We start from the raw sequence: 26616 nt of genomic DNA, 5'->3' as shown, positions 1-26616 counted from the left end.
AAAAAAAAAGAGAGAAAGAAAAAAAAAGAAACAAACAATCAGGAATCATTCTAATTGATGCAGAAAAGCCTTTAATACAACATTTCGTTATGATCAGAACTCTAACCAGTTAGGAATATAAGGCACATACCTCAATATAATAAAGGTTATATATGAAAAACGCACAACTATCATCATAAATTTGAAAACTTTTCCTCTAAAAACTAGGAGACAAAATTTTCTACTTTCTCCACTCTTATTCACTTTCATTCAGTATGTACTAGAAGCCTTAGTTGTAGAAATTGGGCAAGAGAAAGAAATTAAGGACATCTGAATAAGAAAAAAGAAAGCCATATTATTCCTGTTGGTGGACAACTTGATAATATATGTCATAGCAAAACCTAAAGAATTTACCAAAAAGCTCTTATAACTGATAAATTAATTCAGCATATTGTAAGTTGTTTATCCTACAGTTATCCTGCAGCACTGCAGGATAATCAACTTACAAAAATAAGTAGGTTTTTTGTACACTAATAACAAACTAACTTTAAAAGATATCAAGAAAAGAATCAAATTTGTGATAGCTACAAAAATAATAAACTACCTAGGAATAAATTTAACCAAGGTTAAAAATATCTCTACAATAGAAACTATAAAATACTGATGAAAGAAGTTGAAAAAGACACACACACACACACAAAGAACAGAAAAACATCTCAGGTTCATGGATTGTTGAATCTTCAACACTGTTAAAATGCTTATACTACCAATAGTGATCTACAGATTCAGTATATTCTCTTTCAAAATACCAGTGTCTTTCTTCACAGAAATAGGAAGAAACAAACCAACTATAAAATGTATAGGAAATGACCAAAAAATTTCCAGATAGCCAGATCAATCCTAAACAAAACTAGATGCATCACAAAACCTGACTACAAAATGTGCCTCACAGTCATAGTAACAACATTAGTATGGTTGGCACAAAAATGAACATATATATCAATAATAAAGAACCTCAAAATAAATTTAGGAACATTTAGTCAACTGATTTTTGACAAATTTTCCAACACTCATTTCACAAAAGGGCAGTGTCTTTAACAAATTGTTCTGGGAAGACTGAATATCCATAAGCAGAAAAAAGAAACTAGATCCTATCTCTTACCATGTACAGCAATTAATTCAAATGAATAACGTGACTTAGCTATAAGATCCAAAACTGTGAAATGACTGGAAGAAAACAAGGGAAAATGCTTCAGGACATTAAAAAATGTTTTCAATGAGACCTCAGAAGCATGAGCATGGCTCAGCTGGCAGTGTGATAGACAGGGAGGCAGGAACCCACTTGTCTGACTGTATGATTTGAGTACTAGACCTGACAGCTTGAAAAACACTGAGTGTATGTGTATGCATGCCCAGACTTCCTAGAGGGGAATGAAGGAGAAAGCACTGTGCTTTCTCACTTTCCTCTTACTTCCTCCTTTCTCCAGTGAGCACAAGTCCTATAGAAAATTTAAAAGAAAAAAAGAAAGAAAGAAAAGAAAAGCACAAGCAACAGCAGAGCAAAAACAGATAAATGGGATTTTATCAAATTTAGGAACTCTGAAGAGCAAAGGAAACAACTAATAGTGAAAAGACAACATGCAGAGTGGGAGCAAATACTTGTTAGTAAGTTGAATGTGTGACAAGAAAATAATAACCAGAATATGCAATGAACTCAAAAAGCTCACAAGAAAAAAATTAATAATTTGATTTCAAAATAGGCTATCAATCTGAATAGACAGTTCTGTAAAAAAAGATATTCAAATGGCCAAGAAGTATGTTAAAAACAATACTCAAAATAATTGATACTCACGGAAATGCAAAACAAAACCACAATGAGGTTAGAATGGCTGTTACTAAAAAACAACAAACAAAGGAAATCATGAGGTGCTGACAAGATTATGGAGAAACAGGAACTCTTATGAACTTTTGGTGGAAATGGAAATTAGCACAACCATTTTGAAAAATAGTACAGCATTTTTTAAAAAATTAAAAATAGATCTACCTTATGAACCAATCATTTCATTACTGGGCATATATCAAAAAGAAAGAAAATCAGTAAGTCAAACTCTCAAGATTAGTGCAGTGCTATTCACAATAGCTAAACTATGGAATTAAACTATGTGCCCAATAACTGAGGAACAGATTAAGAAACTATGGTACATCTATTCCAATACATACATACATATACATATACATACACACACATACATACATACATACATACATACAATGAAATATCATTTAGCTATAAGGATGAAATCTTATAATCTGAGGCAACATAGATAAACCATGAGGAAATAATGCTATCTGAAATAAGCCAGGCACTAAAAAACAACTATAATAAGTCTACACTTATTTGTAAACGCTAAAAGATTTATTTGCACTTGATTGCATAGGAGGGGGGAATAAAGTGGTGGGTGTCAGAAGCTGGGAATGGAAGGTGAGAAGCAGTAGGATACTACTGTTAATAATAACATATACAAGAGTGCAAGTAAATAACTGGAATTGATTCTAGAGTAGTATGCATAATAGGATAACTAAATAAAATAAAATACCAAAAAGAAAGGAACTTAATATTCAAACACAAAGCAATAATAAATCATTGAAATGGTGGCTATGTTTAATGCCCTGATTTGATCATTAAACACTGTATATGTATATTTTGAAAAATTGTACCTCAGGGCCAGCAGGTGGCGCGGTGTTTAAGGCACTGGATTTTTACATCAGTTCGAGTTCCAGACCAGGTTTCAAAGTCACACCATGTTCATGTGTTTGCATGCCCTATGTCTCAGAAGGAGAAAGAAGAAGAAGAGGTTGCAGTGTGGCCATCCTCCCAGGGTGTGATTTCTTATTTTCCCACTCTGTCTCTCTCAAGCATGCGGCAAGTGCACATGCCTTATGGCAAAAAGCTAATAATAAACTGTACCTCATAAAAATACACAATTATTATATGTTAATTAAAATGTAATTTAAAAATTGATTCACAGAAAATAAAATATTGAGTATTGCCAAACTTATTCATTCAAAATATGTAAACATGAGAATAATGAGAAAGAATAAGAAAGAGGTTGAAAACTGAATTAATTAATATAAACTATTTACTTATTATAATTTAACATTTACTTTAAAAATACATACATATTTTAAAATTAGAAGCTCTAGTTTAAAAGCATGATACTTATAAAAACAAACTTCAAACTATTAGTATTACTAAAAAAAGCACTGGATTAAACTGAGTAATTATTTTTGAACATATACATATATTACATATACATATATACCATTTACTAAAAATTGGAAAATTCTAGCATTTTCACTATTTCATCCTCAGAATATTGTGAAACAAAAATTATATGATCCACAAAAATATTCTCTGTGGATTACAACCATCTCATAATTTGGAATAACTTGAGTCATTATTTCTTCAAATATTTTTCAATCCACTCCCTACATCCCTTTGAGGACTCTAATTACACTCAGGTTAAACCACTTAGTATTGTTCCACGGATCACTCAGTCTTTTTTTTTTTTTTTTTTTTCCCGAGACGTTTTGCTATAGGGCGGATGTGCTCACCAGAAAGACAGAGAGAGACAGAAAGAAAGAGATCACCGGCCAGGGGGATGGCCATGCTGCAATTCTTCTCCTCCATTCTCCTTTGGGATCTTGGGCATGCATGCATGCACATGTGCCTGGTGTGAGTTTAACCCACCAGATCTGGGACACAGTCAACTCATGGGAGTCCAGCGACACAGCCATTTACAGCAACTGTTGGTCCCTAGATCACTTAGTCTTCCTTCGTTTCTTTTTCAGCCTTTCATTGTTGTTGTTTTTACATGCTTTATTGCTATGTTTTCAAGTTCACTAATCTTTTATTCTGTAGAGTCTAGTGCACTATTATTCCCATTGGTAATTTTGTTTTTTATTACAGACATTACATTTCATTAAAATTTTAACAAAATGGTAATTTTTTAAGAGGGATTTTTGCTACAGGACACATGCACTCACCAGAGAGAAAGAGAGAGACAGAGAAACAGAAAGCAAGAAATCATCCCCAGGAGGATGGCCATTCTGCAATCCCTTCTTCATTCTCCTCCTGGGATCTTGGGCATGCATGCACACACACCCAGCATGAGTTTTAAGCTGCTGGGTCCAGGACTCGAACTGCATTAAACTACATGGGAGTCCAGTGATTTAACTATTATGCCATCTGCTGGTCCCACACTGGTACTTTTCAGTAGTTCAAATTCACTCATGTTCATATTTTCCTTCAAATTCAAAAACATATTTTAAATATTAATTATAGAGAAAGCAGTTGGCATAATGGCTATGTCTAGATTCCCAAGTATTTGACTGCAGTTTGAGTCCAGGACTCAGTGGCTTAAACTTATTTTGGGTGCGAGTGTGTGTGTGCCCAAGATCCCCAGAGGAGAATGGAGGAGAAGGGATTGCAGTGTGGCCATCCCCCCTGGGGGGGGTGATTTTTTCTCTTGGATATGGATCACAGTTTGTTGCCTGGTTAACTGTATATTAATGGTGCAGGAGATACATGCACAATGATGTACTTATCACAGGAGTGCAGCTCAATGAATTTTAACAACATAAAAGCACCTACATAACCAGACCGGATCTGAAAAACAATTGAACTTATTAAAAACGAAAAAAGGTAAGGAAAGTAAAACAATGAAAGAATCTGTCACCAGATTGGGGCCAGTCTATGGTGTGGTGGTTAAGGTGGCTGAATCCCACACAGCCAATTGAGCAGTTCACTGCTTGAAAAATGTGCAGTATGTGTGGGCCAAAATTCAGAAAGGAGAATGGAAGAGAAGGGTTTGTAGGATGGCCATCCCTCCTGATGGGTGATTCTTCAGTTTTCTTCCTATTCTCCTGTCTGTCTCTTTCGGATGAGCATATATGCCCTATTGCAAACTGAAAACAAAAAGGAAAAGAAAATATTACCAGAACTACCTAAGTCTGTATCGTGTCCTCTTTTTAGTCACTAACAACTCCCAGACATTGTGGACAGTACATTACTAACTATTTGGGGATTTCATCTTCTGTTTGAGTGTGCTAAAGTTTACTTTGGTAACCAGAAATGTTACTTGCAGATCAGCTTGATCCTTCTGAGAACTGTTTTTAAATTTTATTAGGTAAGCTCTAGAGTAAACTTTATCCTACGGTAATTGAGCCCTTCTCTTAGTCACATAACCCCTGTTGGGTATTTCTACACCAGCTGCGTGAAACTACAATGTCTCCTGGACCTGTGTGAGTTTTGGAATGCGCACACACTGCAGCTCTTGAGAAGTCATTCTTTGTCTGAAACCAAGGAGTTTTACTCCAAGCAGGTGCAAATTAGTACCTCACCAAGAACCAGGGAGATCCCATGCAGTTATCTAGATTTCTTTCTTTCCTTAACTCCTTCCTCTTTAGTGTTTTACCCTTCACATTTCAACTTCCTCTACCTCTCAGATTCTGATCTCTGGATCCTTACCATGATCTGTAGGAGCTCATTTCTTGAATCACAATTCAGAAAATGCCACCAGCCAGAAAGCAACGGTGATTGTAGGGCTTACCACATTTGATTTTCTTACCTCTGGAATTATAGTCTCATCTTCTTGTTGTGTAATATTGGGAAACTATGGTTTTATGTATTTTGCCCCTTTTGAAGTTGTTTACAATGGGAACATAAATCCAATCCTACATAAATAAGTTCAATGATAATTCATTATTGCTAGACATGAACATTCTCTGCTTTCTTCAATTCACTTTGAGCAAGCCTTGCAATCTTCCTAGTTTGATCACTAATAAGTTACTGAAGTATTGACATTTTGTATGAAAGTACTGTTTTTACATTTTTGAATATTATACTTTTGCAAGGTATAAAAGGATGTTGTGGTTATGATTTATGATAATCAATTATCTCTTCAGAAGGTATATAGGAGTATTTATGAATGAAGTAAAAGTAAATGTAGAATATACTTTAAAGTCTGCTATCAGGAAAAAGAAAGAGATGCAGGGAAGAAGAAAGAAAGAAAACAAAGTTCATCACATGGAGATAACTGCTAAAGCTATGTCATCAATGTATAGGTCTTTTTACACTTTTTTTTTTTTTTTAGAATTTCCATTATAAAATAGAAGTAAAGGAAAAGATAGAAAGGAGGACAGGGAGAGGGAAAGGAAGGTTACGAGCACCATTGCTCTCATGGGATCCTTATTTTATATTTAAAGTTGATAATATTGAGAAACAAAAAAATTAAACTATATAAGAAATAATAATAATAGTAATAATAATAATAATAATAATAATAATATATTACATTTCAAATATTGGAGCAACCTAAGACTTCTTTTTCTCCAAAATTGTCATTTGCTGCTCTAATGCATGAAATGAGAAACTCTTTTTTCAGTGTCTCATGTGGCATTGGAAATAAAAATGGCTCTAAGTGATATTAAATCTCATTGCACACAAAAGTAAAATACTCTGCAAGACTCTTAGTAAATTATTGCCTTCTAACAAGAACCAATATCCTATTAGCCAAAGCAACAAGAATTTAAAGGCCAGATTATGGAAAATTATCATCTTTCTCCTCCTCTGGTTTTCAGTTGAGTCAAAGAAAAGCCTTAGGCAGTGTAAGGGTCTTGATCCCTTGACATGTCATTCACTAATACAGGTGGACATTTGCAAGTTAAAGAACTACTAGGAGTGTTTGAAGAAGTGCTTTGAGCTGAGCATCAGCACTAAATGCTGGGGTAAATTGCTATCCTGGAAAACAATATACAAAGATGGTGTTATGGAGCTGAAAATGCTGATTCATCAGTAATAAAATGCCATTGCTCACAGCCTTTTCCAAAAATAGAACAAGAGTAGCAGGTTGGGAGAAAAAGGTGTTTTCTTAACTTTAAACTCTTAATTTAATTATGGATGACTTATCAGAAAACTAGCATGCATTTCTCTTTCTCTTTGACAATAGTGTCTTTGCATGAAGGAATAATGGCAGTGTTCTGCCATGGCTTTTTCTGGTGTATACTGCCTGCACACATGAGGAGTTAGAAAAAAAGCTAAATTGTAGAAATAAGGTGCATTTTAGGAACACAATATTAAGACTAGGATAGAATCCTGAGTCCATTACACATAAGCCTTCTCTAGTTAGTTCGTGAAGACTTCCTTTGTGACCGTTCAGGGGTTGTCTAATTACGCAAATATTTGAGTAATTATTTGATCATCAGATTTTGTTTGGACCACTGTTTAATGAGTCTCCAATTCCCAACATTTGAGGAGATGGCTGGCTACCAGATCTAGCCATTCCCTGATGTGTTCAGCTAGAGGTGAATCAATTAAAGTTCAACTAGGTTTGCCTAGAGATGGTTTTCAAAGCCTTGCGTCAGCTCAACACACATCTGTTTGTCGATCCATCTCCAAGACCATCTTTGCTTTCTACTATCAGTATTAGTGTTTAAGATATTCTTTCAGCAAGTCTTCAAGGAAATCCATACTTGAAAAGTTGTGTTACTCAGTAGAAAATGTCTATAAGGATTGGTAGCATACATAAAGACAATTATATATTCTTTCACATACGTCAGGGACTGAGCACATTCCAAGATACTTGAACGCAGAAATGTATAAACCTTCTTTTGAAAAATATATGAATATTTATCAGAAAATTTTGAAGTATATAGGATTAGAATTAAAATGATAAAAAATAGACAAAAGAGAATGTGGGGTACTAAGTAAGAGATTAATAAATATATATGTACATGTTTTATGTACTTACATACGTGTATATATTTAAACAAATATATACATATACTTTTAAAAATTACACACTATTGGAAAAGTTTTTGTGCAATTTCATTAGCTTCATTTCACATTAAAATATATTCAAGTCAAACAATAAATAATATATATATTATTAGGGGAACAAGAAAAAACTAGAACATGAAATGCTATTTCCTTCAGATTCCTCCTTGAAACATGTCTGTTTTTGCTTCATCTATTGAGAGTCTCTGGTTCTTCCCAGCACAGTTTAAAAAGGTCTCAGTGCCTTTGTCATGGCGACTCTCTGTGTGATTGGCAAGAGGCAGTTATTGTCAGGTCAATACCCAGTCATTAAGGTTCTCTTTCCAATGACAGACTTTTTGAGTCCACTATTAAATTAGATATATCTTACATTTTAGTAAAGGAGGTGACATTTTATTTCTGTGAAATCAAGTCATAATTTATTTTCTGTGGGGGAAGGGATATTTCTTGTATAGCTTAGAAAATGTACTTTTCTCCTGTTTCTCAACCATGTTGTAAACAAAGAGGAGGCTTAGATTTTCTTCTTCCTCTTCTTCTTTTAATAATCCTACATTACATAATACTCTTTAGTTTTCATTTTGTACATATTCTCTCTAATGCTTAAACAATCTGGAAAAATATCTTAGTATTCATTTCCTGATATGGAACCTTTAGTTCAGAAATTTAAGTAACATGTCATAATCTTTCTTATGAACATTAAACTTATGTGTTTGATTCTAAAGAAGGTCTCTGGGCAAAACAGAAACAAAACAATTAATTGGTTCCATTAATATACGCCACACTGCAGACTATCAAATGGCGAATTTGATAAAGTAATGATAAATACTTAGAATCCTGAAGTTAGCACATGGTATAGAAAATAGCTAAAAAATAATTATTTCCTTTGTCTCAGAAAAAAGTACATCACAGTGCTAATTAAATGTCGGGCACAATGATTCAACTTGCTGCCTTTGCTACAATAATCCTCATCACTGTCATCAAGTACTAAGTACTCTGATAGAGGGACACTATGTGAAGGTCCTGCAACTTATTAAACTCATGCAACAAATCTAGGTATAAAACAAATAAATAGGTGCAAGCCCCACTTTATCACCATTGTTTCCATTTCGAAGTCTTCATTTACATTGGAGAGAAATATGGCATCTTAGATGGAATAAGACCACAGTGCTCAGACATACCTGAGTGTCCACGGACAATTATAACACTGTAGTACAGTGTTATTATAAAACTTAGAGCTACATGTAGTTTCCATTAGTATTGATTCAACATATGCTCAATGAAAGGTATTATTGTTAGTACTATTACTATTATAGCTATAGCTATTATTATTGTGTAACTTAGAAGGAAGATAACAGCTGAAGGAATGACTATCTCATTTTATGCTGAGAGTGAGTAACTCTGTGTCATATTCCAAACACATGAAAAGAGGTTAAAATATTTTGTCTACCTCCTATTCCTGAACACTCTAATAATAGAATGATTATATTGGGAAAACAAATCTTTAAAATAATGGAAACCAAAGAAGCAAACACAGAATTCTGAGCCATCATAATCTTGTGAAAAACACTTCTACAATAAAAATTTTAGCCCAGTGGCCATATAACTTGACTTAAGAGGGCAACGCTTTCATTGCAAAGTGAATAGAGCTTAATGGAGTGTTCTGTGAGTACATTAGAAAAAGAAGTGAGGAAAATCATGACCTCTATATTTGATTAAACATCTTCCAGTTGCTAGTTCTTCTATAGGTTGATTAATAAGGCGTTTGTGCTAGCACACTTCCTAAAGTGTGACCATATGTACTTAGTCATGGGATAATCAGACGGCTACAACTTACTTTGTCTTTAAAATATAATAAATATTGCATTTTACAGAAAATGAAATATTGAGTTTAAATCTACCTTAATTCTTACAAGATAAGTGAGCTAAGAATTTAAGAGCAAAGGCTCTGGATTTATAAGCAAGAATAAGAATTGTTCCCAGCTCCTCTCTTACTAAATGTGAAACTGTGAACTACTTAGACTTTCTAAACATTGGTTTTTCTTCAGCTGAACAATGGGCTAATAATAGTACCTATTAGAAATAGTGCAAGGAATAAGGGGAATTGCTATTACATGTGTCTTGCACAAAAGCAGTGTGACTATGCTAACTTTCATTATTTTTCAAGTTATACATAAAATAGATGTCCTAGTAGTACAAACATCTCATTCTTACAAGTTATGCTTTATTAGTGCCTCTTCATCTTAATATTATATTGCCCACAGAACAACTCAACAAATAAAAAAAATAATTACAGAGGATAATCTCAGGAACATCATTGTAGAAATATTAAAGCTAAGATGGAATACTTAATAAGAAATTAATCATTTAAAACTACAATTTAGGATATAAATTGATTTCAAAGAAATTTAATTTTCCATTCAAAAATTTTCACAATCTTCTTATGACTTTTCAGAATGACAGTTGAATTCAGAATTCGAAATATCCTCTTCTATTCTTTCCTCCCTAATGTTTAGACCCATAATATATGCTCCTAGTACCTATTTTCTTTCTTCACAAAAGTGTAAATTTAAAATGTCAGAATTTATCTTCTGAGAATACTTAAGTTGAATTATGCTACTTGAAGAATATTTGTTTTTCCATACTCCTGTATGTTTCCTTTAAAAGAGAAAAAGAAGAAAAATAAAGCCAACTGCTATAGACTTAAAAAATCTTTTCTTCTGTGCGTTTTTAAAGTCAGCTTTGGAAGAAATAGAAACATGGCATGAAAATGCCTCATCTTTGGGAAAATATTGAAAGGCAAAACCAGATCATCACTAACAGAAGTTAAATTGCACAATGGAGTTGAGCTCCTGTGATGTAATTGGTTCTGCCAGGACAAAATGGGACAGAACCAAGAGATTATAATGAGAATCATTCTGGTACTAAAGAAGATCCCTTTTAACAATGAGTGTGCAGTCAAATCCTAGTGTGATCATCATAGGCTCATTTTCCTTGTACACATTCCGATGAAAAAGGCCTTGGAAGAAGCACTGGTGTTTTACATTACTCCATCTTGCTTATAGAATTTTCTTTCTTTCTTTTCCCAGGAAAAAATATTCATAATGCCTTGTAGAACAGCACCATGAATATATAGAGAACAATAGTGGAAATAACACTACAATATTAGGGTATGGACAAAGGAAGAGAAATTACCTGTGGGCATTTGCTCCAAGGTCCCCACTCAGACATAACACATTCATTGGGACACAGCAGAGAACAAGACTGAGTTTCTAGGGGAATTTCATCCTGGTTGCACAGACTATTTTCCACGGTTCTACCTTCACTATCAGCCGTTTTCACACACCTGACAGGATCAAAAGATAGAGTGATTATCAACAATGGAGAGAAAGTTTAAAATAGTTATGATGTATCAGAGTTACTGATCCCTCAAAGGTAGACACATATAAAATAAGACCATAAAATAAGAGATGTTGGAGGGCTGGCAGGTGGTGTCGCGATTGGGGTGGTGGACTCCCACATGGCCAAGAATGGCCAGAATCCCTCACCTGGTGGTTTGCTTTCTCAATTTCTCTCTCTCTCTCTCTCTCTGTCAAATTAAAAAATAATAATATAATTTTTAAAATAATATAATTTTTAAATGAAAAGTTAGTTAATAGATATTCAGGGGTTTCTTCTTTTTAGGGGGAGGTAATGAAAATATTCTGAAATACATAGTGACAATTGTTGTCCAACATTTTCAATGTACTGAAAGCCAGTTTATTGCACAATTTGTAATGGTTAAAATGGTGAATTTAGTATTATATTAATTTTATCTTCATTAAAAATACATGTTGAGGCCAGCAGTTAACGTAATGGTTATGTTGCTGGACTCACATGTAGTTGACCATGGTTTGAGTCCTGGACCTGGTAATTTAAACTCACGCCGGGTGAGCGTGCGTGCATGCCCAAGCTCCCGAGAGGAGAATGGAAGAGAAGGGATTGCAGCGTGGCCATTCCTCCTGGGGGGTGATTTCTCGCTTTCTGTCTCTCTGTCTCTCTCTGTCTTTCTGGCGAGCGCACATGCCCTATAGCAAAAACCTCTAAAAACAATACATATTTAAAAAAGGAAAGAAAAAAGACTAGCAAAAAATCAATGGGGGAACAAATCAACTTTTCTCCTTCAGCCAGTTGACCTTTACTGGATGATAACTCAGTACAGAACCCTTCTTTATCAACAGAACAGAAAACAATGGGAAGACTAGGCAACAGTTGTCCTTGAAGGATTCTCAGCTCAAGTGATCTATGATACATTTACTCAGATCCACACTTAAAAACATTATTTTTATTCCATCAAACCTTGAAGGTTCTCCTCTAATTAAAGTCATCTCTTTGAAATCGCTACAACTTCCATACTTCCCTTGGCTCTTTATCTCTTTCCAAATCCCTCTCTTATAATATCTAAACTCCCTTAATTTTCATTCCACATGTTTAAGGTCATGACAAAGTAATATAAAAAGCAATTAGGTTTTCAGATATTTTCCATATTTCACAAAGAAATTTTTCAATCATAAACCAAAAGGCAATGAGCAATTATCTTTATGCAACAGTTGAACCCACATCATAGTTGCTTGACTTTCTCTGTGTCAGGCTTTGAATAAGTAGTGGCAATGATAAGATAAATAATTATACTGATGTTAAGGAGGATAAATATTCAATATAAATAAAACCAAAATGTTATACTAGTATACTTTACTGGTCAAATGGGTTAAATGTAAAATATAGAAAATATCCAATGTTGGCATGAATATGGAGTGAATGTAAGTCCTCCTTGCTGGCTGGAGCATTAGCTGCTTTGAAAATGGGCTGGCTGTATCTACTAAAACTAAACATATATCTACAATGTAACCAAATAATTCCACTTCTATTTACCTAGAAAAGTGTAGAGATTTGTACCAAAACCAAAATAGAGACCACAAATTCTCATAGCAGTACTATCTATAATCAATTAAACTAGAAACAGTTCAAATGTTCAACAGAAAATAAATATTGTGGTAAATCAGTCAAGGTGAATACCATCAAGTGATAAGAATGAATGAACTATTGTAACATGAAAAAGCATAGGCAACACTAACAAATATAATGCTGAATGTAATAAGCTAGACACCAAAGAGTAAATTCTGTTCATAAAGTTAAAACAGGTAATAGGAAAGGGTAATCTGTGACATCAGGATAGTGTCTGCTCTTGGGGGAATGGTTGGTAACTAAAAGGGGCTTAGGTAACCCTAATAATTGGGTCATTGGAAAAATCATGACATTTTTCTGTTTTCATATGCAAAAATGCATCATGATTTTTCCTGACTGGTGAGCTACTTATACAGATGTGTTCACATTGTGAAAATTTACATAGCTATATCTCTATGATATGGGCACATCTCTGTATTTATCTTATATCTCAATTATAGGTTTATTATAAAGATCATTTTTTCAAAAATATTTAATGAAGATTTTCTATGTACAATTCCTTTGGCTGACTGTTAGAATACAAAGTAATTGTTAATAATAATTCAATTGGTAAATTTTTTGAGAGTTTTTTTTTATTATTATTATAGGACACTTGTGCTTCCCAGAGAGACAGACAGAAAGTGAGAAATCATTCCTCTGCCAGGGAGAATGGCCACACCACAATCCCATCTCCTTCATTCTCCTCTTGTGGTCTTGGGCATGCATGCATCAGTTCCTGGTGTGAGTTTATGTCACCAGGTCTGGGACTTGAACCATGATCAACTATGTGGGAGTCCAGTGACATAACCATTATGCCATCTACTTGTCCCTCACTTGGTAAATATTTTTAAGGTTTATTATGTATTAGACCCTTGCCCTAGTGTTAAGATACAGAGCTGAGAGAAAAACAGGTATGATCCCTTTTGTAATGAGAACATGATAATATAGTGATAATGATAAAGGTGAAGATGAAAATGATGACGATGATGAGATAAATGGCACCATTTGCTGATTTGGTGATTTCAGGCATTCAACGTCAAGGACAAAGAGTAAGCATTTTAAGAATTATGTGCTGAGGAGCTTTTAGTGCTTCCCAAATTCTGCTATACTAACAATTTTCTTAGAGAATAGGAGTTTTATATCTTTGTCTTTTTTTAATTGCCAGAAGGTGTACACACTTGCCAGAGTGGGGCTAAGGAGAGAGAGAGGGCATGACATCAGAGGGATGACCTCACAGTGTATCCCTTCTGCATTTTTCCATCCTATTGAGATTTTGAGCATGCACACACATGCCTGGCAGGTTTTTAAGCCACCACATCTCGAATTGAAACCATGGTTGGACATGAGATCTGACTCCCTTAATTACTGGGCTCTGGGTCCAACCCAGAAGTTTCTTTTACACACAATAAAAAAAGAAAAAGAAAATGTTAGGAAAATAGCAAGATAGCCTATTACATGGTGTAAAACAAAATGAGCTTTATGAGATGGTAAGTGAAAAACTAGATATTGAATAAAGGAGGCTAAAATAGAATAGTAGACAAAGAGGAGATTTAAGCAATGCCTTCTAATACAAGAAGTTAGAGTAGAGAGTCATCTGAGAACTTCAGTATCTCCTGTAGTAGTAGTCAATAGTAGACGAGGCCCTATGACATGGCTTAAATGGCTTTCCTTGGACAAATTTTAAAAACTAGAAATTGCTTTCCTTCCTCCCTGTATAATCTCAGCTGATGGTCTTTTATTATGTTACTGAGAAAGAAGAGCTAAGACTTTGGTTAATAATGTTCAGCAAACATACATATTACTCTCTGTTTACTCCAGTATGCCACAAAAGCAATAGTAAATTGTTACAATAATACTAAAAAGGAGGAGGAAAAGCATTCTTCTACAGGGAGAAAACATGGGAGAGGACAACAGCAACAAATGAAAAATAGGTGGGTTTGTAGTATTGTCTCAGCACACTCGAGAAAGCTGAATTCTGAGCCTTCAAGGAACAACAGCAAAAATAATTCCACTCACTACGAAACATGTAAAAAAATCTGGAATTTGTGGCACCAAGTATTTCTGGGAATAGGGTTGAAAGTGTGAGTAAAAAATTGGAGGATTTATGGAAAGTACATTTAAGAAGCCCATAGGCCCTAGATCCCTTCCCCTAATCCACATTGTTGAGTGTCTCTCCCCTATTTCTGCGGGTAACAGAGGGTCTATTACTGAAGAGGGTCATAAAAGGTCTTTGGACTAGATAACACATAGAGCATTTAAGGATGGGGGCATTGAAAACAAGAGTTCAAGTACAATTCATCATGCTAAAAATATTACCACAAATCCAGTGGTTTAACTGATTAAAATATATTATCTTTCAATTCCCTAGGAATGAAATCAACACAGAGCAGAAGAGGGAGTGTGTGTGAAGACTGTGATGCAGCAGTAATGCAATGCTCTGTAAGGCTGGCTCACATAGAAAGGTTCCAGTTTGGGTCCAGAGACCTCTCTGAGCACATAGGGTCCATGCATATCCAAGATCCGAGGTAGGTTAAGCTAGGGATGGAAGGCAGCATGAAGATCCTGTTGGGGTTTCTGTCTTGTATTAGTGTTTCTTTCTGTGTGTCTCTCTTGCTCATAGAAGAAAAAAAAATAAAAAGAAAAGAAAAGAAAAAAGAAATCCAGCACTGGGCTAACGTCAAAGTATTGAGTGTCTACAGAGCTGCATAATTAGGATCTTTTCCATCGCTCCATCTACAAAGCTGGCAGAATTGCATCTCTCTTCACTGTGCTGCTGTAGTCACACTTTTCTCTCTTTCTCATCTCCCCCTTTACTGATAATGACCCCTACAGATAAATAGTGATCACCAGATAATTCAAGAAAATCTTATCTCAAAGGTCCTAACCTTATTTACACCTGCCAAGTTCCTTTGATATGTAAGGTAACACATTTATACTTTCCAGAAATTAGGATGTGATGTGTTTAGGGGCCATCATTCTGTCTACCATACCAGGCATCCCTCCAACCTCAACTGGATTCCCAGAATACTGGGTTTTATGATTTTCTATTACACACATGATTTAAGAAGATATTTTTCTAGGGATTATGACAAGCTCAAGAGTAAATACGTTAAAAGATTTAAATTAAGGATGTTCCCAGAAGAAAATGCAGTTATCCCCTATGTTTCATACACCATTGATTTTCTTGCCCATCTTCTTCAGTCATCACCTCATTTCTACTAAAAATCATTGCAAAACCACACTAAGGAATTTTCTGAATTTGCTATCGCCTCTTCGTTCCCTCATCCAGTCCCCACACCATCCCCATTATTACTTCTTGAACTCACTTTAATAGTGTTTTTATTGCCATCCCAGTGAAACCTCTTATCAAGATCTTTAATAGACTCTCCATTGTCAAACTCAATTGTCATTCTTATCTTGCTAAACTCAGGTTTTGAAACAATTGATTACTCTATCTGGAAAAACTCTCCTGTCTTTTCATTTATTTTTCCTGTTTTCCTCCTATTGCACTGGCTCTATCTCAGTCTCATTTGTGCAATCCTTCTATTTGATTTAATCTATGAATGTTGGAAGTTCCCAGGGACCTATCTTTTATCAATATATACCAACTTTATAAGTTAATGATACCCACATTTATATCCTAAATCTCTCCCTAAACTCTAGACTGTAATATCTTAGTTAGAAAGCTAATATCATCTCAAGCTTAATATGTTCAAAAGCTAATTTTGATTTTCTTTCAAGCCCACTTCTAGTATTTCCCGACTCAGCAAATGATTCCACCTTTCCTACTGTCGCCCACACTATGCAACCTAACAATCATCTTTGATGCTTCTTTTTCTCTTAAGTCTACAGCAATTTTTATAAACAAATCCTTTGTATCTTTAAAATGCACTCAAGGCACCAGCAGATGGTAAAATAGTTATGTTGCTGGATTCTCATGTAGTCAACCACAGTTCAATTCCAGGATCCAGTGGCTAAAACCTCATGCCAGGCACATGTGCATGTGTGCCCAAAATCCCACGAGCAGAATGGAGGAGAAAAGATTGTGGTGTGGCCATGCCCCCTGGGAGGTGATTTTTCACATTCTGTCTCTCTGTCTCTCTGTCTGTCTCTCTGGCAAGTGCATGTGCCATGTAGCAAAAATCTCTAAATAAACAAATAAATAAATAAAAGTAATAAAATACACTCAAAATTTATCCTTCTTACACATTCACTTTCACTAAGCTGAACACAAACCATCAACCTCTCTTACCTAGAATTTTGCAATGGCCTCAAACCTGCATGTCAGCTTCCACTGCACTATCTTTCAAAGTACTTTCTTCATACAGATTGACTAAAGTCCTTTTCAAACATGAATAAGAGCATGCCACTCCCCTGTCTCACTCCTCCCATGGCTTCATGTTGCAATTGGAATAATATCTTAAATCTTAACCTTGGTTAAAAAGATCCTACATGATTGAAACACTGCCACTATTATTTATCATTATAAATTATTTTTTGAGATATTTTTGCTATAGGGTGCATAGATAGTCCCACTGGAAAAACAAAGAGAGACTGAGAGACAGAAAGTGAAAATATCACCCCTCTAGGAGGGATAGCCACGCTGCAATCCCCTTTCCTCCATCCTCTTCTCAGGATTTTGGGCATGCACACACAGACACCTGGTATGAGTTTTAAGCTGCCAGTTCTGGGACTAAAACAGTGGTTGACTATGTGGGAGTCCAGTGAAATAACCAGTATGCAATCTGCTGGTCCCATTATCACTATTTTTTTTTATTTGCCATAGAGAAGCACAGAGAGAGAGAGAAAGAAGGAAAGTAAGAAAGCAAAGTATCAGGTCCAAGACTTGAACCATAGTTGGCATGTGGCAGTTTAGCACCTTAATTATCATGCCACCTACTGGTCCAGATATCTTATTATTTTTACTAGTAAAAATTTCCAGCTTTACTTGCTCCCTTCCTCTGGAATTCTTCCTCAGATTTTCACATTCATTATAGTCTAGTATTTTGCTCATATTTCTGCTCAGAAAACATTTTTCTAAAAAAACCTCTTGAAAATACCCCCAATAAATGCAACCAAATTTTGTTTTTCTTCATAGCACTTCATAACAAACACATTCCATTATATATTACTTTATGAATTAATTTTTTTTTCTGCTGCTATATTTTAGTTGTTTGGCCTTAAGAACTCTTTTTGTTCACTATTCTATTTCTTGTGACTAGAACAATGTTTAATATATAGAAGTTAAATATTCAAGAATATTTTTTGAATTAATACATGATTGTAGTCATGAGTGAACCATGAAAATTCCTTCCCCTTGGAGATTTTATGAAAGAAAATTGATCAGCGATTTCATTATAACATAATCTCATTAAAAGGCAATAATGGTTTGGCATGCAAGTAGCCTCAGAGATCTACTTTACATGTTTAAATGTGCTCATGCATGTAAAGCATGTCATGCAGTGACCAAGTACTGCTTCACTAGAGCTGCCAAACCAAGGGCCATAGACTGTGTGGCTTTAAACAACAGACATTTATTTCCTCCTAATCCTGAAGGCTAGAAGTCTGAAATCAAGGAGTCAACAGTGCTGATTCTTTCTGTGGCTTCTCTCTCTGGTTTGCAGATGGTCACTGTATCCTGATGTATAGTCCATAGTCCTTCCTCTGTGTCTGTCCAAGTCCTAATTTAACTAGTCATACTGATGTGGGGTCTATGCCAATAATTTCATTTACCTTAATTAACTCTTTTAATGCCCATCTCCAAATACAGGTATATTCTGATGTACTGGAGATTACAAGTTTAAAACATGAATTTGAGGGAGAAAGGACACAGTTCACCTCTAAAAGAATAATGTTTGCTAGGTATGTTGTTTTTATTATATCAGTTCTGTAGGTCTGAGCTGAGAGGTATAGCTGAAAGCCTTTCTTGTTCAAGTGTATTTCCATCAATCTGCTTGCCACAATTCTGCTAGAGCAATTTATTCCCTTAAAGCTTTTATATCTTTCCCAAGACTTTCTTTTAATATTGCTAAGAGGTTGGCATGGGATGAGAACAAGAGATGCCATATCTCATTTACATGAGATACAGGAGACAGAGATTTCAAAGAGAAAAAGATAAAAGCGCAAGGTGTGTAACAGCCTGACTGTGTTAGTCCCCGGAGAAAGGGCAATGAACAGAAGGGAAGAGAGACAATTAATCTAGTGGCCACAAGCTTGGGTTGTTTATGAGATGCACCTTTATAATTTTGCCAGCGTCAATTTCTTCCAATACGCCTACAAGTGATTGTGCAACACCAGCACTGTCGGAAATGGCCAGGATATACTGAAGTACTAAATGAAGTGAATTTCCCTGATGATGAATAACAATCAACACATTTAAGTAGGCTCTGCCTTCCTACTCAATTTCATCTAACAGTTAACTCAATAGGAAACTATGTGATTTGGGCATTGTCTGTCACTGAAACAGAGCTTCCTAAATGTAGCAAAATGTAATGGTATGCTTATGTAATTGAATAGTTGTCTATGCTGCTGTTTTCTCCTTTATTTTACATACTAAGAATGCATACTAAAATTTTAGCTTTTGCTTGTTATTCCAACATTTTTTATTCCCTACCTAGTAAGGAAATTCTTCTTTCTTCCTTTATTATTTATAAGTAGACCACTTTGGTGAATTCAGGCCAAATGTATCTTTTGGTTATCAGTACAGTGTTTATAATATGAAAAATTTAAACAGGCTCCCTCTGTAAATTACCCACATTCACCAAATTCATTCAGAGGTGTTCTCCTTTTATATTAAAATGTTTAGCAACTGTTTACAGGATCCTTAGAGTTTAGTTTCCAAGGCTAATAATAGGGGTTTAAACTGACCTTTCAATATACTGATATACAAAATTAAGATAATGTTGATTAACCATACTAACCAACATGCAAAAGGGAGAAATGGTAAATTTTAAAATTTTTCAATAGTGGTGATCATGAATCAGATGAGCAGTGAGAGCCTGCACCAGGCAGTTGTCTCTGCCACCAGTGGGGGTACAGAAAGTGTGGAGCGTGTGACTACACTGCAGAAGGAATCCCACTCAGGACATGGCATGTCAGGAGATACAAGCTTCCACAGATGTAGCCATCATTAGAGAACCAATGTGATGGTACTTAGTCTTGGAGTCCACCTTAACAGATTAAAGCTTGGGAAAATTAGTCTTTTTTTTGGAGAGGTTTTCACTACAGGGCGCATGCGCTCACCAGACAGACAGAGAGAGACAGAGAGAGAAATCACCCCCCAGAGGGGTTGGTCACGCCACAATCCCTTCTCCTCCATTCTCCTCTCGGGATCTTGGGCACGCACGCACACGCGCCCAGCGTGAGTTCTAAGCCACCGGGTCTGGGATGCCAACCGCGGTCAACTACGTGGGCGTTCAGTGACATAACCATTACGCTAACTGCTGGTTCCTGGGAAAATTAGTCTTTAACTTCTATTTTTCACTTCAAGGGACCTAGCTTTTTATCTCCCTCACAATACACAGAGCCTAATGCTTAACTAATTAAAGTTAACAACGATTTCACTGGGTCTTTATAGATTCTTGATCATAACACAGGGAGGAGAAAGACTCAACCAGTCCCCTTCCATATGACCAGTTGAGAAGATAAACGCTCAAGCATACAAAGCCACACCTAGCTTCTAATCCAGGATCTAAGAATTGTTTTGACTGACTCCATTCACTTCTGCTCTTTTATTAATTTTTGCTTATCTTTAAGCCTCTTACAAGAAGGAAACCAGTCACTGTGCCCTAAGTTGCCTGTATTCTAAGATGGGAAACTGCTCCACATTTGCTCTCTGATGCTATCACATTTCCTAGTCATTCTAGAGGTCATGCTGAAAACCAAGACTCCTCTATAACTTGCCTTTTGCTTCTTCCCCTAAACAAGCTTTGTATCCTGTCCAGTATGGTGGAGATGGCAATGGACTCTGATCTGCTCTTCCTCCTATCGTTGGCCTCACTGAATAAATTCCTTTCCTTATTTACCAAGCTTTGTCTCTTCACAGCAGGTGACATGAGCCTGATTTTGGACCCCCTGAATGAGTATCCGTATCAGTTCCAGAATCAGATATTTCAAGGATGAGCAAAAACCAGAGTACATAGTGTGAAAATCAGAGTGTACTTGGATAAAAACACTGTTGTTTATAAAAAACATGTAAGTCCCACTGCCCCCTTTTCCCACATTTCTCCATTTCACACACCTGATTTTCCTAGATTGTATTCCTTCTCCACAGCGCAACGCCTTTAGCTCATTGTTGATTTTGCATGGAGACCAGTGTTCTACAGCCCAGGAATACTGATCGCATTCACTGTAACATGGAACTGCCTCATGCACCTGTCAAGAACAGGAAAGAAAAAGAAATTATGTGCAACTATCCAAGTCATAGAGAAATAGCCTCTCTTTTAGTAGTGCCTACTGAACATAACCAAGAAACTACACTCTGGCCCAAACAGCCAAATTACATTCCCAAAAAACAAGATATATTTGGCTTCTCTGAATTCACTGACTTGCTTGAAGAAGCATACAGGGGAAATCAACTAAAATGCAATGATGGTATGCTTTCACGGAAGAGAACAAAGGACAGTCATTTTCTAGCACCAGGACAAGGAATTCTATTATCATTTCATTTCCTCAAAGAGCTCACATGGCATCTATTAGATGGTCCAGTTCTCAATTATATGGTATATTGTATTCTCAGATGTACTTTAACATGTCAATGGAAACCAATGTATATAAAGAAAATTATTATTGAAGATAAGGGTTTCTTACAATGCATAAGAAAAGTGGTATTATTTGCACCGGAAATTTCTTTTTATGCCCCCAAATGATCAATGCTAACAGGCAATCATTTAGCCTCCTGGGCATTGTGGCTTCATATGAATTTAGCTATTTGCAATATGTTTTCAGAGCAGAGCTAAAACACACACACACACACACACACACACACGCACACACACACACACACATCACAAGACAAACACTGCTAAACTATTATGACTCTGTGTGAATACTGACTATGAATATTTAGAATTTTATGGTAAAAACAATGAGTATAATAAATGAATTCTTAGATTACTTCCTATACTCTTGCTTGTGGTGACATTTTTTTCCCCTGAAATTGCATCCCAGTGGACAGCCAATTGAGTTTGTCTGCTTCTCTGAGGCTGTATGCAAAATGTATTGTTTCTTAATAATGAGCAGTGTTCTTCCTGGGTAAGAAAAAGAAAACTGTTCATTGCTAGGATCACTAAGATGACTCTAGTATAGGCCTGCTGATAAAGAGTGATTCAACCTATTAAAAACAGAGTTAATTCATGCTTTTCCTTTTAAATAAGAATTAAAGCTCCAGTCCCTACTTCTTTCCTTTCTAATACCATAAAATTGTACATGATGACTAGGCAGTGCTGTCCAAGATATCCAAACACAACCATTGCCTGTAAGTGTATACTAAATCTAAGGGAAAGCACTGCTTAATGGAATAATCTGAAAATACGATTGGAGCACTGTCAGCATGTTAGGTGGAAATCAAATGAAAAAAGGTAATTTGAGAGACGATATCTTAGGAATCACAAGTGATGTCAGACTCTATTTTTAACTATGGGTTCTATTTGGCCCTCTCACGTAGAGCTCACAAGGAGAAGAGAAACGACAAAGTAATGAATATACGAGGGTAAAATGAAAGGAGATGGGAAAATAGAAGTGGAAATGGTGTGAGGAAAGTAAGGAATTAAGTAATAAAAGGATCACATTTCCTACTGTGAATGCTGACAAGAATGAAATGAAAGGGTCAGAAGTGGTTCCTACATTAGAATAAGGAAGTGATAAGTTGTATCTGAGAAAAGTCTGTCCCCCAAAAAACTCCTAGGATAGCAGAGATAAGAAAAGAATCTATGCAAATGAAACGACATGATCCCAACTGAACAGCTACTAGAAAACTGAGCTGAGGGCTTAGCTGACTTAACTATACCATGAAAATAATGCTTTCATTAAGTTTATAAGTTTATTCTACAAATGGATCTCCAATCTACACGTATACCAATATAAACAAAACATTTTGACTTTCATACAAGACACAGGAGAACATTTCTGCCAAAGTATTTTAGTCAAACAGAAGCTGGATGAAAAGATTAATAAAATAAATTTCCCTCATATTTCATGAATGACCCTAAGACCAAGTGGACAAGATATTCTATCCTCTCAGGAACCAGCAGGTTGTACAGCAGTTACATTGTTGGACTCCCACATGGCCGACTGTGGTTTGAGTCCCAGACCCGGTGGCTTGAAACTCATGCCAGGCACATATGTGCCGATGCTCAAGATCCCTGGAGGGAAACGAAGGAGAAGGAATTGCAATATGGCCATTCCTCTAAGGGGTGATTTCTAACTTTCCCTCTCATCTCGGTGTGTGTGTCTCTCTCTGGGAAGAGCATATGCCCTAAGGCAAAGACCTCTTTTAAAAAAAAATGGGGATCAGCAGTTAGTATAATGGCTATGTTGCTAGACTCCCATGTAGTTGACTATGGTTAGAGTCCCAAACCTGGTGGCTTAAACTCACGTCGGGCATGTGTGTGTGCATGTGTGCCCAAGATCCCAAGAGGAGAATGTAGGAGAAGGGACTGTGGTGTGGCCATCCCCCCTGGGGGGTGAATTTTCACTTTCTGTTTCTCTGTCACTCTCTGCCTTTCTGGCGAGTGCACGCACCCTATAGCAAAAAATTCTAAAAAAAATAAAAATAAAAATAAAAATAAAAAAAAGAAATAAAAAAAGAAAAAGAGAAAAAGAAAAAAAGATATCCTTTCAGAAATAGATTAATTTTTTTCTTCCCTAAAACTATCTATACTAGGTAGAGCTTACATTTTTACACTCTCTCCTAAGACAGAAGGGCAGAAGGGGACTGAGATGAAGGACATTCCAAAATGAGGTGAGGGACATTCTAAACACCTAAGATAAAACCATAACACCAGACAGATAGGAAGTAGCTAGATGGCTGGGTCCTAGGTCTGAATCATTTGGAACCAAGATGGAACAACCACTGCCTGACTTCAAACTCAGTTTACCTTCACTGCGTAGTATTAGCCTGGTAGATGACACTCTCCCCTATACCATTTAGAATAATCATAACAATGACCAGAACTACCCTAACAAATCCAGACAATGGGAGAGACAGTGGTTCCAAGAAAAATACTGCCCCCTTTCTGGAAAAGTCCTAAATAAGCCTCCCTTTGTTTAACTTGGCATTAAGTCAAGCTATATAATCTAGACACCCACCAAAGTTTGGGGCTGCCCCGCCTATGGATCAGTCCTGCTATCTTTTCTTTAGGGTAACAGTTTCCCCTTCCCTCTAGAGGTTTGCTGCCAAGGGAGGCCATGGATGGGAGAAGCCAGTTGTGAGCAAATTCCCTGATCCTGTCTACTTGAGGAAGGAATGAAATTGTTCACTCATACCTTCTGCGACTGCTCCACCTATGGAGTAATCTGCTCTTTACACTTTCTTTAATAAGCTTGCTTTCACTTTTCCTCAAAGATTTGCTCTTGAATTCTTTTCAGTGTGAAGCCCAGGACTCTATCACTGGGTAGAGAACTCCATGGGTTGAGTCTCTTTGTAGCACTCCCACATAAAGCTACAAGGTTAGATTAAAAAGCTAAACAAACAAACAAAAAATGGGTATAAACACTTGGTCACATATCAGTCCATTACTTTTACTCTTTTTTCTCCAGTCGTCTGTATCAGAATTAAAGTGGTTAACTGCAATGCTAAGTTATTTGAGGATAGGGAACAGGTTTGTAGAAAATGGTGTTGCACCATCTTCTTGAGTAATAAAAAAGAGCATCTCTTAGTAAGATTCTTGGGGCCAGCAGGTGATGTGGTAGTTAAAGTGTGGGACTCCCATGTGGCCGACTGTGGTTTGAGGTCCAGACTCATGGCTTGAAAAATCACACAAGGTGTGTATGTGCATATGTACCCACCCAAAAAAATCACAGGAGGAGAATGAAAGAGCAGGGATTGCAGTGTGGCCATTCCCCCAGGGGGTGATTTTTCCTTTCCCTCTCACTGTCTCTCTCTGGCAAGTGTATGTGACCTATGGCAAAAACTTAAAAAAAAAAAAAAGAAGATTCTCTAGTCACATGAAATCACTTAACCCCTTCGCTCTGATGTGTGTCTACTACTTTTAAATTGCTCATAATGTCCAATCTGACAAATTCTTACCCTTCCTTCAAGGCCTAAGTATATCCTCCCCCTTTATTTATTGTTTTTTTATTTAAGGTTTTTACCATAGGAATGATGTGCTTGTCAATGAGAGACAGAAAGAAAGAGACAGTAAGAGAGACAGTGAGAGCAAAAGTGAGAAATCATCCTCCGGAGAGGATGGCCATGCCACAATCCCTTCTCCATTCTCCTGGGATTTGGGGTACACATACACACATGTGCCCAGGGTGAATTTCAAGCTTCAATGATCAGCTATGTGGGAGTCCAGCCCCTTAACTACCATGCCAACTGCTGGTTCCATCACTTATCATTTATTTGGCACTCAGTGATTGTCCCATTTTTTTATTCAAGTTTATTTCTCTCTTTCATGTGAAAGACAGATAGAGACAAAGAGATAGCAAGCACTTCAAACAGAGTTCATGCTGCGCTCTAATCCTGGTCTCAGCTGGCCAGATCATGGCATGTACACAACTCCTCAATGTGCTCAGGGAGGTCCCAGCACACAAACCCAGTTCCTTTCTCATGTGGGTCCAGTTGCATTGGGTTTTAGTGGGGGAAAAATAACATTTGAAAAAGCCACCCCCTAAAATTCCTTCTCTACGTCTCTATTATCCTCTCAATACTTGAGCTTTTTTTCTCATTCATTCCTAGTATCTCTATGTTAACTTTGTTCATTAAATAATACTGAGAGTATATGCTCATAGAAACACAATTTGTACTTTCTAGACCTAAACATGCTTCTGACCCTAAAACTGGACTCGGTCTATTAGTATTTCTGTGTCTACTTAAAAAACAAAAAAATAGAAAGAAAGAAAAAAGCAAACCTGTTAATCTTAGTCAAAGAAAGCCTATGTTTTCATGATATCTATATTCAGGTGACCTGGAGATGGGGGAGGCAATCAATAAATATTTATTAAATTGAAACTAATTTTTGAAGGGATTCTCGTTTCTAAATGGCCCTCATTTAATTTTATCAAGAAAAGAGGCCTAGTCCATGGAATGTGTAGGGATATTTTACAAAGGACAGTAAGACTAAATAAAACTGAGAACCTTTTTTTCCATTATGGAATGTAGGTGAAGAATAGCAGTCACTATGCCATCGAAAGGTGCTGCTTGATGATCTTGTAGAAAGGAAAGGCTGTGAAGATATCTCTTAAGATCGTTAGCATGCTCTCCTGAAAGTCCTTGTCTATCAGGCAAAAATGTTATCTCGAGGATCAAAGATGCCCACAAAAGGTAAAAAGTCAGCAGGGCACTCAAGAATAAAAATTACCCAGGCTCCAGTTTCTTCTCCTCTCAGGCTCTTACATTCTGGCTATTTTTATATCACTGTTTAGTCAGTGCTTATTATAGTTTTATAATGGAAATGTGTTACAATGTGGACTTTATCAGGAATCATGTGAGAATGTTCTACAGGAGAGAAATGAGCCATGGAAAAGTTAAATGAAAATCATTTGTAAATGGCACAAATTAGGAAGCAAATAACAGGGCTTGATAGGCCTATGGATGCTAAAGAATGCCACTGAAAAATCTAAATCCTCTGAGAGAGGTAACATTTCATTTTCTTAGTAAT

At 36.2% G+C, this 26616-nt stretch overlaps 1 protein-coding gene across 1 annotated transcript in view; it reads right to left on the bottom strand.

Annotated features, from left to right (window-relative positions):
* The window catches only part of THSD7B (thrombospondin type 1 domain containing 7B), a 797103-nt gene that overhangs the window by 86844 nt on the left and 683643 nt on the right, over window positions 1-26616 (bottom strand). Inside the window, exons 15-16 of the mRNA XM_027768766.1 lie at window positions 21036-21169; window positions 11009-11159 (exon numbers count right to left, since the gene is read on the bottom strand). Of these exons, the coding sequence (XP_027624567.1) occupies window positions 11009-11159; window positions 21036-21169 (285 nt within the window). The remainder of the gene's footprint in view (window positions 1-11008; window positions 11160-21035; window positions 21170-26616) is intronic.

The sequence above is a fragment of the Tupaia chinensis genome, unplaced genomic scaffold (assembly GCF_000334495.1).
Source record: "Tupaia chinensis unplaced genomic scaffold, TupChi_1.0 Scaffold147433_1, whole genome shotgun sequence".
NCBI classification, from domain to species: domain Eukaryota; kingdom Metazoa; phylum Chordata; class Mammalia; order Scandentia; family Tupaiidae; genus Tupaia; species Tupaia belangeri.
Note: the sequence above shows the minus strand (reverse complement) of the source record. Positions and strands in the feature narration are given on the sequence as shown.